The sequence below is a fragment of the Microplitis mediator genome, chromosome 11, assembly GCF_029852145.1.
Source record: "Microplitis mediator isolate UGA2020A chromosome 11, iyMicMedi2.1, whole genome shotgun sequence".
Classification (NCBI taxonomy): Eukaryota; Metazoa; Arthropoda; class Insecta; order Hymenoptera; family Braconidae; genus Microplitis; species Microplitis mediator.
In genome coordinates, this window is record NC_079979.1 from 19281796 (window position 1) to 19297447 (window position 15652).

The 15652-nt window shown below is 31.7% G+C and overlaps 2 protein-coding genes across 3 annotated transcripts in view; both read left to right on the forward strand.

Moving 5' to 3' along the window:
- LOC130677594 (probable JmjC domain-containing histone demethylation protein 2C) overlaps nt 1–2878 on the forward strand; it is a 106098-nt gene extending 103220 nt beyond the window's left edge. For both annotated transcript variants that reach the window (XM_057484431.1, XM_057484432.1), the window contains exon 17: nt 56–2878. In XM_057484431.1, the coding sequence (XP_057340414.1) occupies nt 56–386 (331 nt within the window). In that variant the 3' untranslated portion in view covers nt 387–2878. The remainder of the gene's footprint in view (nt 1–55) is intronic.
- Nucleotides 2879–3977: 1099 nt separating this feature from the next.
- On the forward strand, nt 3978–15301 carry LOC130677595 (uncharacterized). The gene is made up of 8 exons (XM_057484433.1): nt 3978–4136; nt 4393–4766; nt 5005–5159; nt 5893–6069; nt 6767–6906; nt 7214–10669; nt 11750–12583; nt 14305–15301. Exons 2-8 carry the CDS (start codon nt 4395–4397, stop codon nt 14562–14564), a joined length of 5394 nt encoding a protein of 1797 aa, XP_057340416.1. The 5' UTR covers nt 3978–4136; nt 4393–4394; the 3' UTR covers nt 14565–15301.
- Nucleotides 15302–15652: the final 351 nt, after the last annotated feature.

Here is a 15652-nt window from a genome sequence, read left to right on the forward strand (position 1 = left end):
TTTTTGTATAAAATGAAAGTTTATTAATAAAATATATTTTGTTGACTTTGTTTAGATACGCAATAGTTCAGTGTCTAGGTGACGCAGTATTTGTACCAGCAGGTGCACCACATCAAGTCCGTAATCTCCACAATTGTATTAAAGTAGCCGAAGATTTTGTGTCACCAGAAAACGTATCCCACTGTTTCCACTTGACTCAAGAGTTCCGCGCCCTGTCGGACACTCACACCAACCACGAGGACAAACTGCAAATAAAAAACATTATTTACCACGCGGTAAAAGACTCGCTGACTGTATTGGCCAATGCCAAGGAGGAGGCATTGCAGGCCACCAAGGCCAAGTCATCCGAGGTCAAGGTCAAAGACGAACCCAAGCGTGAAACTTGATGATCTTAAGCACCTGTACGATGATGATCGTCAATTGAATTTAAATATTTAAACCAATAATTTAAATCTCGCTTGCCGCGAGCTACCGATCGGTCCCTCTCGGGTGCTGGTTCATTTCTCATAAATAAAATGAACTCCAATTAAAAACGAGAGGCAAGTTGACATGACGTTAATACTGATGATGATGGTGATGATGGAAACGATGATTTGTATAAAAAAACAGCGTAAAGACGTGAAGAAAATAGGAGAGACTTAAACGGAGTATGCTCCAGTTCGTTGTGATATTTGATTAGTATGAGTTTTTTTTTTAATTAATTAATTAATTATTATTTTTTGTTCTCTTGTTTATTTTTAATTATTGTCAATGGCTAAGCCATGTTCAAGTTGTCGTGTACTATTCTTATCTTAATTTAAATGTTAATTACTTTAATTATAATTGATAACAACGATAATAATGTAATATTTTTTTTTTAATTTAATTTAATTTTCATTTTTTAAACTTGTTGACTACGGACATGAAATCCGTGAGATTATTTTTTTTTTTTCGCAATAAGATTTACTGTGGATACAAGCAAGAGTCGTCTCCCCTTGACTTCGCGTCCCACTGATTGTGATACCAATATTGGAATCATAAATATATATTATATATATATTTAATAGTGAAAATATAAAATAAAAAACAAAATGAATAATAATTATTTGTAATTAATTATATCGTGCCTGTATCCAATACATACTTGTCTATATTATATTATATATAAAATGTAGATAATCGATAATTGATAATAAATAATAATTAACAATTATTATTATTATTATTATTATTATTATAAATAAGTAAGTAAATATTAATAAGGATAATTACGTATTGTAATAATAAATTCCTATTGGCAATTCGCCAAAAAAATTTAAATACGGGAGTTTATTTATTATTTTATTTTATTTCATTAAATATTTTGTCAGTGCAATTATTTTTATTTAACGCTAAATCGAGTACTTGCCTTGGGTAATTATACGGACTAAAAATATATAAATATATATATATGATATTATTATTATTTTGCGGTTTAACGCAACTACTAAGACTTTAATCACTGCCTCATAGAAAATCACATTTTAAAATTTAAATTTTCAAATTTAAAAATCGCGCGCTAAAAAAAATTTATAAAATAAATTATTTTTAGTTTTATTATTTAATTACTAAGTACAGTACCGTCCGTTAATGAATACTGGACTTAAAAAAACTCATTAGTAGTTATAATTAATTAATTAATTATAAAAATTGAAATTTAAAAAAGACAGAGGCTGACGTTTAAAAAAAAAAATTTGAATTTTTTTTCCAAGTGCCAACGGTCAAGACGCAGGTGCGAAAATTTAAAATTATTTATTTATATTTTTTAAAATCTCGGGGCTCAATATTTCATTAGACTTAATAATAATAATAATAATTCTAATAATAATAAAAATACTGATGTACAATTATGCGTATAATTAACGATCATATATTTATTTAAAATATATATTAAATAATTTTTCGCACTTTTAAATGTCAAAGATTTAAAAAACGGATTAATTTTATTTGATCTCAATATTTGTCTAGTAACAACGAGTTTATAAATTATTTAACGTATGTAAAGTTCTCTAGTGTTAAATAATTTTAAAACGGCCGGTGTAAAAAATAAATATAAATATATACATATATGTCTGTGTATTATTGCAACAAGTGAATAATAATAATAATTCATTATGTTACTTGTAAATAAATTAAAAAAAAAGGTATAAATATATAAATATGACAAAAATTAGTTTTTAAGTTTGAAAAAAAAATAACGGCACGAAAATTACACCAGATTAGTAATAAATATATATAAATATATATAAATAATTAATTAATAAAATATTAATTAGAAAAAAAATATTTAAATGTTGCTGACAATGCCGAAAAAATTAATTAATTAATTAATTAATTAGGTGAAAATAAAAGTGTTTTAGTGTAAATGCGCGCGTTATATATATAGTAATAAATTTGTACATGTAATTATTATTAATTATTATAATTATTAATATTATTATTATGTATGACAATTGTGATGTATGAGTGTAGAGAAGTAAAAAGGATTTAAAAAAAAAGTGCGTGGGTGTACAAAAAAAAGCGGGTGTTTAAGTATGAATGCTAATTACTATATTGGTGTAATTAATTGAAGGCTGGAGTAGTGGCGATTTGGAATATTGAATAAATGATAAGATTTAAATAAAAATAAAAAAGTACAGAATTGGGATGAAAAGAGGTACTGAGAATTTTAAAATAAAATAACGATTTATTATTATTATTAAATAATATTGTGGATCCATAGCCCAGTGTCCTGAACCACCGGCCACTCCTCCCAGTCAAGGCGATTGTAAAACCGCTGGCCGGTGGGTATGAGTATAATTTTTTGTACTGTGTAAATGTAAGAACATAAAATGTTTGAATAAGAAAAATGTTTATATTATTAATTGTCTTATTTATTTATCATATATGTTATTATTAATTACACGAGTTGTTTTTTTTTAAATTGAATCAAAACCCATCCGATGGCAACAGAAAAAATATGAAATTTTTATACCCGGGATTAATTTTTTTAAATTTTTATTAGTGAATTAAAATTAATAAATCGTCTGACGTCATTCTTTAATAAATTCAAATTTAAATTTATTGGCGCGAAATTCAAAATTCAAAATTTAAAAACTACAGTCAATATTACCCAAGTAGCACAGAGTCAACTTTAAGATGTCTTTTAAAAGGATAAGACAAATTTTTTTTTGTCTGCGTCACTTTTTTTGGTATAAATACGGACATGAAAATTTTGGTTCCGGAGACAGAGAAAATTTGTGTTGTTTTTCCTGTCTTATGTCAATTAAGAAGTAATTTAGATGACTTATTTTACCACTATTTGTAATTTATTTTTTATCGTCACTTGTGTCAAGTCTTTTAACCAGATATTTTTCGGTGAAAAATTTCTGATCGTTTTTTCAACATATTGATGTCTTCTCGATATGTCAAAAAGTTGCCAAAAAATTGATATCTTAGCCACACATTACTATATATATAATATAATACTAGATAATATTTTCCTTTAAGTTATCTTCAGAATACGGCAGTAGCTTGAATGTAACTTGACAGAAAAACTTGCCGTCAATTTTAAGTGAAACTTTCAATCAACTTCGCGTCATTGTCTGAGAGTAATACTTGTAGTCAAATTTAATTCAACAACAGACAATTTACTGTCAACTTAAAGGTCACCTGCTTCCTCTCCAACACTTTCAGGGTATAGATGTCACACAGGCAAATCTGCCCCTTGGGTACGCAAATTTAATTCTAACTCTGGTAAATAAAATTTAAATTCAAATTTTAAATTTCCGCGGGAAAATTCAAATACGCGAACGAAGAATACTAAGCAGATAAATCGATAAAGTAGAAAATAAAGTAACGAGTGGCGCTGAATACTTAATCTATATTATCCTACATATATTAATATCATGTTTTGACAGTAACTAATATATCAGCATCAGTATTTAATCCACAGAGTGCACCTTAAGTTAATCACGCCGGCCGCCATATTGAGTTAATGTTGACTCCTGTCCATCCAGTTTACTCTCTATCTTTACCTCAACTTCTCTACCCAGATAATTTCTATCTACACTCAACACTCTACAGTTACACTCAATAAATTTTTTTCGAGGTGTAGGTGTTTACGCGGTACGCTTACGGTAAGACCCGTGCCTTGGATTATTAAAATAAAATAAAATTTAAAAAACTAAAAGTAATAATAAAATAAAATAGCGCATCGACTAGCACAGTAGTATCGATAGTGTCACTACAGTTTACAAACACCATAAATTCTTAACTTTTTTTTTCAATAATAATTATTATAATTATTATTACTTTTACCATTACCATTATTACTATAATTATAATAATATAAATAAAACAGTAACTTAAAAAAAAAAAAATTTCGTGTGCTAGCAATGAGTGGTAGCGACGATAAAGAGACCCAGTGTGAGGAAAGGACAACTGAGTCAAGCAACGAGATCATGGGTGACGTCCTTGCTAAAGAAGCTGAAGATTCTGTTGACGTTGATGCCGAAATTCAAACAAAAGATGAATCTCAAGCACTAGTTAGAGTCAGCGGTCAAGTTGGAGACAAAGTTGATGATGAAAATCAAGACAGAGTTGAAGTTGAAACTGAACTGGACTCACCTGACCAGGACAATGACAATTATCCTGGAGAAACAACAGACTCGGAGGAGGAATCGCGTTTCAGAAATATTTCGCCATGTGAAGCTGATGCTGCTCCGGAAATTCCTGTCGTTCAATTAATTCCCGAGTCAACGTCTACGGTATGTTTATTTTTTTTTTTTTATTTATTCCTTTATTTTGAATTTGGAATTTCCCTTTTTTTTAATGTCTATTTATATATATGTATATATTTATATATACAGTCGCATTGTGATGCGATTAATGTTATCCTTGTAAAGGTGACTTTCACCCTGATACAAATACACATAATGTATATGTATATATAGATATTTACCTACACCTATATTTGTTTTTATATGTGTGTATATATTTTTACAGGATACCCAGACAACCCAAACTACCAATGACATCTGGAATTTATCTGGATCTCATGATAATGATGATGATAATGAGGAATTGTCATCGTATTTTGGTCAAACTCAGACAAATAAACATGAAAAAGTCTGCACTTGCGATACTTGTGTTGTACAAAGGTTAGATTTTTTTTTTTTAATTTTATTTATTTAAAATTATGTCCAGATTAATTTAATAAAATTATTAATTCTTAGGGAGGACAGTAAATTGAAATTTATAATTTAATTTTTATTATAAATTTGACGTATCGTCCCTTTATTGGGACTTTGTCAGCAACTAAATCATGTAAGTCCCAATAAAGGGACGAAACGTCAAATTTATGGTAAAAATTGAAATTTACAATTTAATTTTTACCATAAGTTGGATATTTTGTCCCTTTATTGGGACTTCGTCAGTAACTAAAACTTGTGTCCCAATAAAGGGACGAAACGTCAAATTTATGGTAAAAATTAAAATTCATAATTTAATTTTTACCATAAGTTGGACATTTTGCCCCTTTATTGGGACTGTCAGCAACTGAAATATGTGTCCCGTTAAAGGGACGAAATGTCCAATTTATTGGGACCGTCAGCAACTAAAACTTGTGTCCCGTTAAAGGGACAAAATATCCAATTTATGGTAAAAATTGAATTATAAATTTTAATTTTTACCATAAATTTGACGTTTCGTCCCTCTATTGGGACTTACATGATTTAGTTGCTGTCAAAGTCCCACTAAAGGGACGAAACGTCTAATTTATGGTAAAAATTAAATTATAAATTTTAATTTACTGTCCACCTTGCGAATTTTTTATTTTTTATTATATTCATTTTTTATTAATGATAATAATAATAATAATAAATAATTAAATAGGAATTTTATACGTGATAAAGTAACAAAAGTATGGAACTGGCAGAGCCAAGGATTGAAAATACGTGAATATATACGTGCTGTGTTTAATGCGGCGATTGAATCTCCTTGTGTGCCTAATATTCGTAAATATGAATGTGATCCTGATCATTATGCTCAACTTCAGGAGATTGTTAATGAGTATGTTTATTTTATATTATATTTTTAAATTACTGATTACAATTACTGACAGTTTATATTGTAATGACTCAGTAAACTCGGATATCAATATTATCATTTAAATATCAATCGCAATGATAATAAGCGGGTATTATTTTTGTTTGTAAATTTTAAGCACACGATTTTTTTCAAGTTCAATGTCATTTGATAATTAAATTATAAACATTTTTAATTATCAGGGACCGAGGATAATTATAAATTAGTGATTATTTAGTGTCAAGCTTTTTATTTGAGCTAAAAATTTTTTTTTTACTACTATAGATTTTTTTTAGTCTGATAAATTTGGAAAAAATTACTGGAATTGAAAAAAAATTTCAGGCTGTCCATTTTTCCCCATTTTATTTGGTGTCAAGCTTTTGATTCATGCTAAAAAATTTTTTTTTATTATAAATTTTTTTCAATCTGATAAATTTGGAAAAAAATTTTGAAAGAAATCAAGCTGACCATTATTCCCCATTTTTAAAAAATTGTAGTTTCATTTTTGTAAAATTCAAAAATGCAGACTACAATTTATCTTAAAAAAAAATTCTGAGTAATTTTTAAAAACTGATCAGTAATTAGTAATTAGTAATTAGTAATTAGTTTTTATATAAGAAAATATTCCAATGATAATAATGATTGTGGTACAACATTTGAATGAACAATAAATTTTTTTCAGTCTTGTAAAAAATCATCCACACAAATTTTTCTTGATGCTGGTGATCCAAGCGCAAGAATTTGTCGTTGAATTAAAAATTCGTATTATGCGTCCACTTCAAGATAATAATTTAGCGCGAATTGCTGAAATATTTCTTACAAGTGAGTTAAATTATTTTTTTTTTATTTTATCTGCACTGAAGTTACGAGTCGAGTCGCATTAGATTTACTATGAAAAAAAATTCCGATGCCGATTGGCGCCAGATATTTAAATTGTAACTTTCAATGCAGGTAAAAAAAAATTTTGTGGCGGAATAAAACAAGATTCCAGACTTGTGATGACAGTCAACTCCATCATTGTCTGAAATCGTCTCGTTTAATTTCTTGCCACTCAATAAATTATATTTAAACAAAATAAATAATAAAGATGCCAAAACAAATATTAATAATTAATTTTTTTATTTATCAGGACTTTTAAATGGCTACGACATTTTAATAGCAACGGCAGCTCAAGTTACCGATTTAATAAAACCTCTCGAAGATAATCATCTGTCAAAATTCAACATAACGTGGGAATTTTTCAACAAAAAACTCTACCAGAACTACATTTATTTTTACGAACCAACAATTCGAAACATTCTGCCATCGCTAGTCCGGCAGTTGCGTAAACCGCGCAAAGGAAAAGGCTACAAAGTTCTGCTAGAGCGGTATCTAGGCTTCGTGGACGAGATGATGAGAATCGCAGACTTGTGGCTCGAGAAAGAATTGCTCATCGACAAGTACAACGCGCTGCAAACACGTCGTATTATTGACAAACGCAAAGCCAGCACACCCTGGACACTTTACACTATCGAAGAAGCGACAAAAGTGGAGAGCGAACGTACCCTAGACGTCCCAGGCCTGGGTTTGAATCAAACTCCATTCGACTCGTACTTTATAAAATTACTTGAGCGTCTCGAGTCACCACCAGACACCGAACTGGTCCGCAAGATGCTCGACGCCTGGAGTAAACAAGCCTATCAAACACTAGCTCTAAGTTCTCTAGGAATTTACTGGCACAAAGAGCGCGAGATAGCAGGCGACGGAGTGACACCCGACGATCCCGGTTATTACTTTGGTTATCAAGCGGCTGCATGGCTGGTGTTGAGTCGGGCGACTGACACGACTCTAGAAGTCGATACCAAGTGTACAATCTGCGGTGATTTAGCCTGGGTGTCACATTTAGTCGTAGGCGGTCGTACCAAAACCGGCCAGTGCGCTCATCCGACGTTAAAATCAAACGGCGATATAACGACAGTATCATTATCAGTATCAGCACCTTCTTCACCCTCACTTACTTCCGCTGGTGACAGTAGTATGACAAATAATAGTACAGATAATAAAAAACGTAAAGGATGTTTGTGTACATATAGACATCTAGGTGAATGGCAAGGCTCGACCTTTCGCGGTTTATTATTATTTCCACCGTGTCTGTGTATGCTGAATATGCGTCAATTACCAGAGTCTGCTTGTCCTTGTGTCCGTGAAGAACCTTCACGTTTGTCGGGTCGTAATAACAAGACAAGTGATCAGCAAACTGGTACCCAGATGATAGACAATGGAGATGCTGTTAAAATGAATAACGGCAAGCCATTGGTACCACAAACAAGGCATTCTACGACACAAACACCCAATGGTATGCATTCTCACAGTCATGGTCACACTCATAATGGACATAATGGACATAATTCACATCAACATCAGCATCAGCATCCACATCCTAAATGTACAGGACACGGATCTGAGATAAAAGGAATGAAACATAATCATCCGCACTGCCATAAGTTGCCGATTGAACAAATACGCAGGGTGTCGTGTAACAGCTTACATACTGGTGGTGCTGATGGCAACTGCTCGGACAGTGGAAGTATTGAAGACTCATGTTCAACTGGTGGGTCATCATCACCACGCGATGCTGGCCGTCATTGCGATTGTTGTTACTGCGAAGTATTTGGTCATGGAGTACCGAGCGTTGCGCCAGTTAGTCGTAATTACAATGAAACACGTGAAAGATTACGACAATTGTTGACTAAGAAAAAAGCTAAAAAATGTAACAAAGTTACCTCGGGAAGTGGGTCAACAGCTGCTACATCATCCTCTTGTAGTCCACCAGTCAGTCCAGTAGAGTCACCATCAGACAATTCTGCCACGCGTGGAAGATCTGACACGCCATCGACAACCTCTGAGTTACGTGACGACCGTGATTTGGACACGCTCATTAAATTTATTGAAGGCAATCAAAGAGATTTTGATGCGGGAAAAAAGGATACTAAGAAAAGTGAGAAGAAGGCCAGACAAAAATTAAAAAAAGCTGAGGAAGCTCTCAAGTTGCAGAAAGAAGAATTAGATCGAAAGAAAATCGTCGAGTTACAGAAGAAAACACCCGGTGTGACGATAACTGTCGTCGATCCACAGAAACCGCTGCAGAAATTGTTGATGAATAGAAATTTACCAGAAGTTTCTATTTTGCCGGCTGTGCCGAAGAAGAAAATAGTACAGAGCAAAATTAAGGAGAAGGTCAAAGAGACAGTTGTGACTACGGGTAAAAGTAAAAAGAAAAAGAAACAAAAAATTGTCGAACCAGAGCCTGAACCTGAGCCAGAACCAGAACCTGAGCCCGAACCTGAGCCGGTGCCGCTGACTAAAAAAGAACGCAAGAAGTTGAAGAAAGAAATGAAGAAGATGGAGCTGCAGAAAAATAATAAAACGAATCCGTCTGATGTTAATAGTAGTGACGGCAAGGCTTCAAAAGACCAACCGCAGATTGTTACGATAAAAAGAGTCATGGAGGCAAATAATGCGGAGCCAACTGTCACGATAACTCTCAAAGGACAAACTCCCGCTGAAGACAAAGTTTTGTTTACGTTAGTCAATGGCCAGACTAAAGAACCTTCCAAAGAAACTGGCGGGAAAAAAAAGAAGAAGAAGAAGGGCCAAGATCTTCAAGCTCAAGCTCAAGCTCAAGCTCCTGTCCAGGTTCAACCGGTTTCTAATCAGCCGAAGAGTAACAAAGACAAGGAGAGCAATAAGGGCAAAGTCAAGAAGGATGACAAGAAGAAACAGGGACAGGGACAGGGACAAGTACCAGTCCAAGGACAAGGGCAAGGGAAAGGTCAAGGGCAAATGCAAAATAATAAGGTAGCGGTCGAAAGTCAGTCGCAGGTTGCCAGTGAAACAAAAACAAAGAAGAAGGACAAGAAAAATGCTGAAAATAAACAGCCGCAACAAAATGCAGTACAACAAAACAACAGCACAAAGAAAAATCAAAGTGATGGCAACAATAAAGGAAAAAAACAGAAGACTGTTACTCAGCCACTTACTGAAATAAAAGTACAGAGTAATGTTAATAATAATAGTAATAGTAATGTTAAAGTAAGTGATGGTGGAAAGAAGCAGCAGCAGCAGCAGCAATTACACCAACAGCAACAGCAATTGCAATCACAATTACAACAGTCGCAGAAAAAGAAAAAAGACAATCAGAAGAACCAGAAACAAACCAAGCAAACGCAACAAATGCAACAAAAGGTGCCTACGGGTAGTAATAGTAATGTTAATATTAATAATAGTAATAGTAATATTAATAGTAGTAATAGTAACAGTGGGGGTTCAATGCACAGTCAATTGAAAGATTCCAGAATAAACATTGAGAATCTAAAATTACCCCCTGGTATTACGATAACAAAAGTTGACGTACCGGTCAAGCCGTTGCCGATAAAATCGACTCCTCTGGCAAAAGCTACAAGCAATACGTCGAAACAGGCGACGATAATCGCCGCCCCGATGACTGCCGCTGGAATTCAGGGCTATGGTGGTCCACAGGCTGGCGCCAATGTTATTGTTGTTGACACGGGGAAACTCAAGCAGGATCTGAACCCAAATGACAAAGGTGATTATTATCAATTTTGCTGTCTCATATTAATTTAAATTAACTAATTACAGTTTCATTGGATACAAATTTATTCTTATTAACATCCTGTGTTAGTTTCCTTTAAGGGGGATAGCCGCTGTGAAATTTCAAAAAAAAAATTTTTTTTTTTTTTATTAAATCAAAGTGTATATGTTCAAAAATATGCATCTAAAGTTTTATATGAAAATTCCGAATGTTTTTCAAGTTATAGTAATTTTTGTGACAGCGTGTCAACTGACCGCTGCATCGACTAAAAACTTTAAACGCATTTTTCTCGAAACTACTTTTTTTGAACTGGTGGCATCTGTAATTTGCATAAATATCAACCGATTCGCAACTTTTTTTTTTGCCGTATTCGTCTATTCAGTAGCTAAAGTTGCACATAGGGGATTTTGAAAATTTTGATTTTTAAGATTTTTTAGGGCTGTTTGAATCCAAAAAAATGAGAAAAAATAACGAAAAAATTTTTAATATGTCGCCATTTTTTTTCAAATTCAAATTTTCAAAATCCCCTATGTGCAACGATAACCACATGCATACAGATTACAACGCCGTTTGGTTTTTTTGTTTCTGATAATCCGTTTTTGAGTTAGAGATGACACCGTGGTGGGGGAAATTTTTTTGTTGCTCCACAAAAATGCTTATAACTTTGTAACAACATGATATTTTTTAATGAAAATTTAGGAGAATTATCTTCAATGTATACTTTATAAAACAAAAAAAACCCGATCCCCAAATTCCTTTATTATTCCAGTCAAAAAAATTCCCGAAAATCACCTATTTTTTCGATCCTCACAGTGGCTATCCCCCTTAAGAAAATTTTTAATTATTTTACTAGTCAGTTGTATTGGTAATAATTTTTGTGTCTGAGGAAAGTCTTAATTATTTGTTAACAATTCTTGATAATTGAGTACTTGATACTTGATAAAGTCGGGAAACTGACGAAACGTTGTACGAAAATTAACAACAAACATTAAATGATAATAATAAATTTATATTTTATTTATTTGTTAATTAAGGAGATGATTTATTAAATAGAAATGAACTTTTAAATTCTAGGATCTTCTAAAGAGCCAAGCAAATCGAGCAAAAAGAAAAAGAAGAAGAATGCCGCAGCTGCTGCTGCTAAAAATTCATCTCAGAACAACAATTCACGTGGACAATCAACTGACGAATCGGGACGGTATCAAAACGAAGATTTAGCGCGTATTGTTCACAATCCTGGATCAAATATGGTGACGATCCGCAACCCGGCGTTCGGATCAATACCAAAAGTCGAACCGGTCCAGCAGCAGGCGGCGATTATAAAACTATCTGACAATGGGATGGTGACAATACGGAGTCCGGCTTTGCAGCATGCGTTGAACAACGGCCTGACACCTCCACCTAAACCAGATTTTATAGTGAAAGGTGAATTTCTTAATGACAGCAGTAAACCTTCGGGACAAAAAAGTGCAAATATATCTTCGAGTTTGGCTGACTTACGCAGTCGTCTCACCCCCGACTGCACCGGCATCACCGGTCTTGCCAACATACAAATAAGCAAAGTGACCAGCGGCCAGCAGGTGATACCTGAGAACGGTATTAATTTGAAAGGAACCAGTGTCACTTTGACAAAAGTCAAAAATCCAGATGTTAAGTGCGACTTTGTTGGTGTCTCGTCTACTGTTGCCAATATAACGATTCCTCCGACAAATGCCGCTGGTGGTTTAGCTCACGAGCTGTCCAATGGTCCCGACTTAAATCAACATCAGCATCAGCTTCAACATCAGCACCAGCACCAGCATCAACATCAACCCCCGCCGCAACCGCAGGCCTCGTTAGCCAAAGGAAAAAAAAAGAAAAAAAAAGGAACTGGTGCTAGATCATGTGGCGATGACTGGAATCTCGTTGGTGAGGATAAATGAAATATAAAATTGATTATTGATTTACTTTTTTTTTATTATTTTACTTGCGACTTTTATTGAAATACAGCAGAGAATTTTATGGTGAAAATTATCAGTATTTTAGCTGTTTGTTTATAAACTGAAGTTAACCGGCGTCTGATAAATTTTGAATTTTTAAAAAACGATTAATTATAAAAAAAATATTCTAAATTTAATTGCACCTCTAGATTTTTTAATTTTCTCCATGCGGATTTTTTAGTTTTTTTTTTGTAATTTATCTGTGGAAAAAAAATCCGAAAATTTTCTGTCTGTTAACTTCCGGGTTATATTTTAAAAGATAATTTTTATCATACCTCAAATTTATGATTAAAGTATAAAGTTTTAATTGAACTTAGAAATTCAAATTCTGTAACTTTGTACTGCACACCATGGTAATTTTATAAAAAATCTAGTTCGAGTTTGTTCGTAAATATTCGGCTCTTTTCGTTCATTCCAGAACTAATAGGTTACAAGTTAACCAATCAAGTGACGTTTCAAAGTTGGCCCTACGAACCCAACTTTTAAAAACTCATTTTTCTATTAATTCACTAATCGATTGTTATCACAGTAACTTTTACAGCTCCCGAGAAAGCTAAATTTGAATAGTTTTAATTACAAATTTATTTTATACATAAAAATAAAATTCAAAAAATTTCTTAAGCACGAGTCTCCATGCAGGAAAACTTCTGTCATACTTTTAAATAAAATATTTTTTTTATTTATGAGAGTGAATGCAGCAGACATGAAAATTCAAAATTTAAAATAAATAAATTAAAATTATGAAATTTAAAAAAATGCGCATACGGATTTTCATTTATCTGAATACGCATTTTTCAATTTATTACTCTTACATTTTATTAATTGAGGGCCAGTTTTTCAAACTGAGTTTATTTTTATCCGGGTTTTAATTAATATTGCCAGTATATCTACATATATGTAATATACCAGCAATGATAATTAAACCCGGGTTAAAAATAAACCTGGTTTGAAAAACTGGCCCTGATTTTAAAATTTCAAATCGTCAGACACATTCACACTCATTTTTTATTGCACACCTCGAACGCGAAGCTCTACTGTCACAAAATTTTTTTATTTTCACAAATACTCCGCAATATTTAAAATTACTAGATAAATTTTACTGTGCAACTGACAAAAATTTGAAAAATATTTTAAGTTAAAATTACTATGCACACCATGGTACAAAAAATTCTACATTACCGGTAATTTTCACCACAATTCCATTCTGTCTGCGTAGTAATTTTTCAATAAATTTTTGACGTAAAAAAAATACCGACTAATTCTCTGAGTGTAAGAACAAAATACCGCGTACGATTATTATTATTATTGTCATTATTATTATTATTATTATTATTATTATTATTATTATTATTATTACTATTATTGTTACTATTATAATTATAATAATTATGAAACCGATGTTGTAAATTGTTAATTAATTATAAAAGTACAAACTAGCATATAAAGACAGAGCATTGTGATAAAAAAAATAGTAATTAACAATACAACAGTGAAAATTTTAAGTACTTAATAAAAATATAAATAATAATTTTTTCTACACAAAACTAAATCTTTTTTTTTTTAACCACCACTGAACAGTATAAATAATAATTGTTATTGTTGACATGAGAATGAAGTGAGTCGTGTATATTGAGAAAAAATATTTTACAGAGAGCGTATTCACGCCGAAAGATATAGACGAGGATGGAGAAATGGACGACGCAGAGCGTGAACTGGAGGCATTCAAACGTTTCTGTCTGCAATCGGTACCACCACCACGTAAGGAGAAGGTTAATCTTAATATTAAAGATATTGTTCTTAAGAAAAAATCTTCTTCTTCTTCATCATCATCGTCCTCATCGTCATCATCCTCATCGTCATCGTCATCGACCTCTTCAGCAGCCGCAGCGGCTATTATTGCCGCTAATTAATTACTTATTTTTCACTCATTCATTCATTTATTAATAACTTTTTTTTTTTTTTTAATTCTATGGGTTGAGTTTTAACGGAACAACAAACTGCCATATCAGAACTAACAGGAAATATTTGAATTTAAATTTAAAAATAAAAATCAAAATTTTTTACAGCAGAAAAAAATTTTCTTACGACGAAAAAAATTTTTTTTTCCTACGAGATAATTTTTTCTGTGTACAATTAAGTAATTAATGACTTGTTAATTAATTAAGTGGTCAATAGTAAGTCGATTAAATATAAAATTTGATACGTATGGAGACTGAAAAAGTTTTAATGAGACTTTGGACGTGTCAATTTTTATTTAATTAAATATGACACGAGATAAATTAAGACGAGCTGCAAAAGCTCACACGTCCGTACGCCGAAACGATTTAATAAATAATCGAGATCAAGATAATAGAGATCTCAATTTTTGTTGATAAATAAATAAATATATAAATTGAATAATTAAACAGCATTTTGTACTACGAGCTTTAGAATTAATTATTATTATATAAATAATTGTATATGTATTGTATTGTATGTATAGTTAATTGAAAAGTAATTAATTAATAATTAAGAAAGGGTATAATTGTTTTATCAAATAATTATTATGATAAATAAATAATAAAAATGTCTTTTTTGATAAACAATTACCACGAAATGTATTTTGTAATTCGTCTCGGTGATTTAGTGTCGTAAGAGTAAGTTTTTTTTCTGTAATTTTTACACGGAAACTTTTTTACGCAACTAAATCACTGTATAGTATAATTTAAAAAAATAATTATAATGTTTAAGTGATAAGAAAAAATTTATTAATTATTTTTCCTTTTTTTTTAATCAAATAAAAATTATTATAAAATATTACCGATTGATTAATTAATTATTTTAATTTGTATTGGATACATAATTCATCTCGCGATGAGAAGGTCGTTTAAATGAAATTACAGTTGTGTAGATCGTCGTGAATAAGAGACGTGTTGGATATTAAATGCAATTTATATTCATCGTCTAGGATACGTGAGGGTGGATTTTTTATTTATGCCTGCAGATAATTGTTTATTCG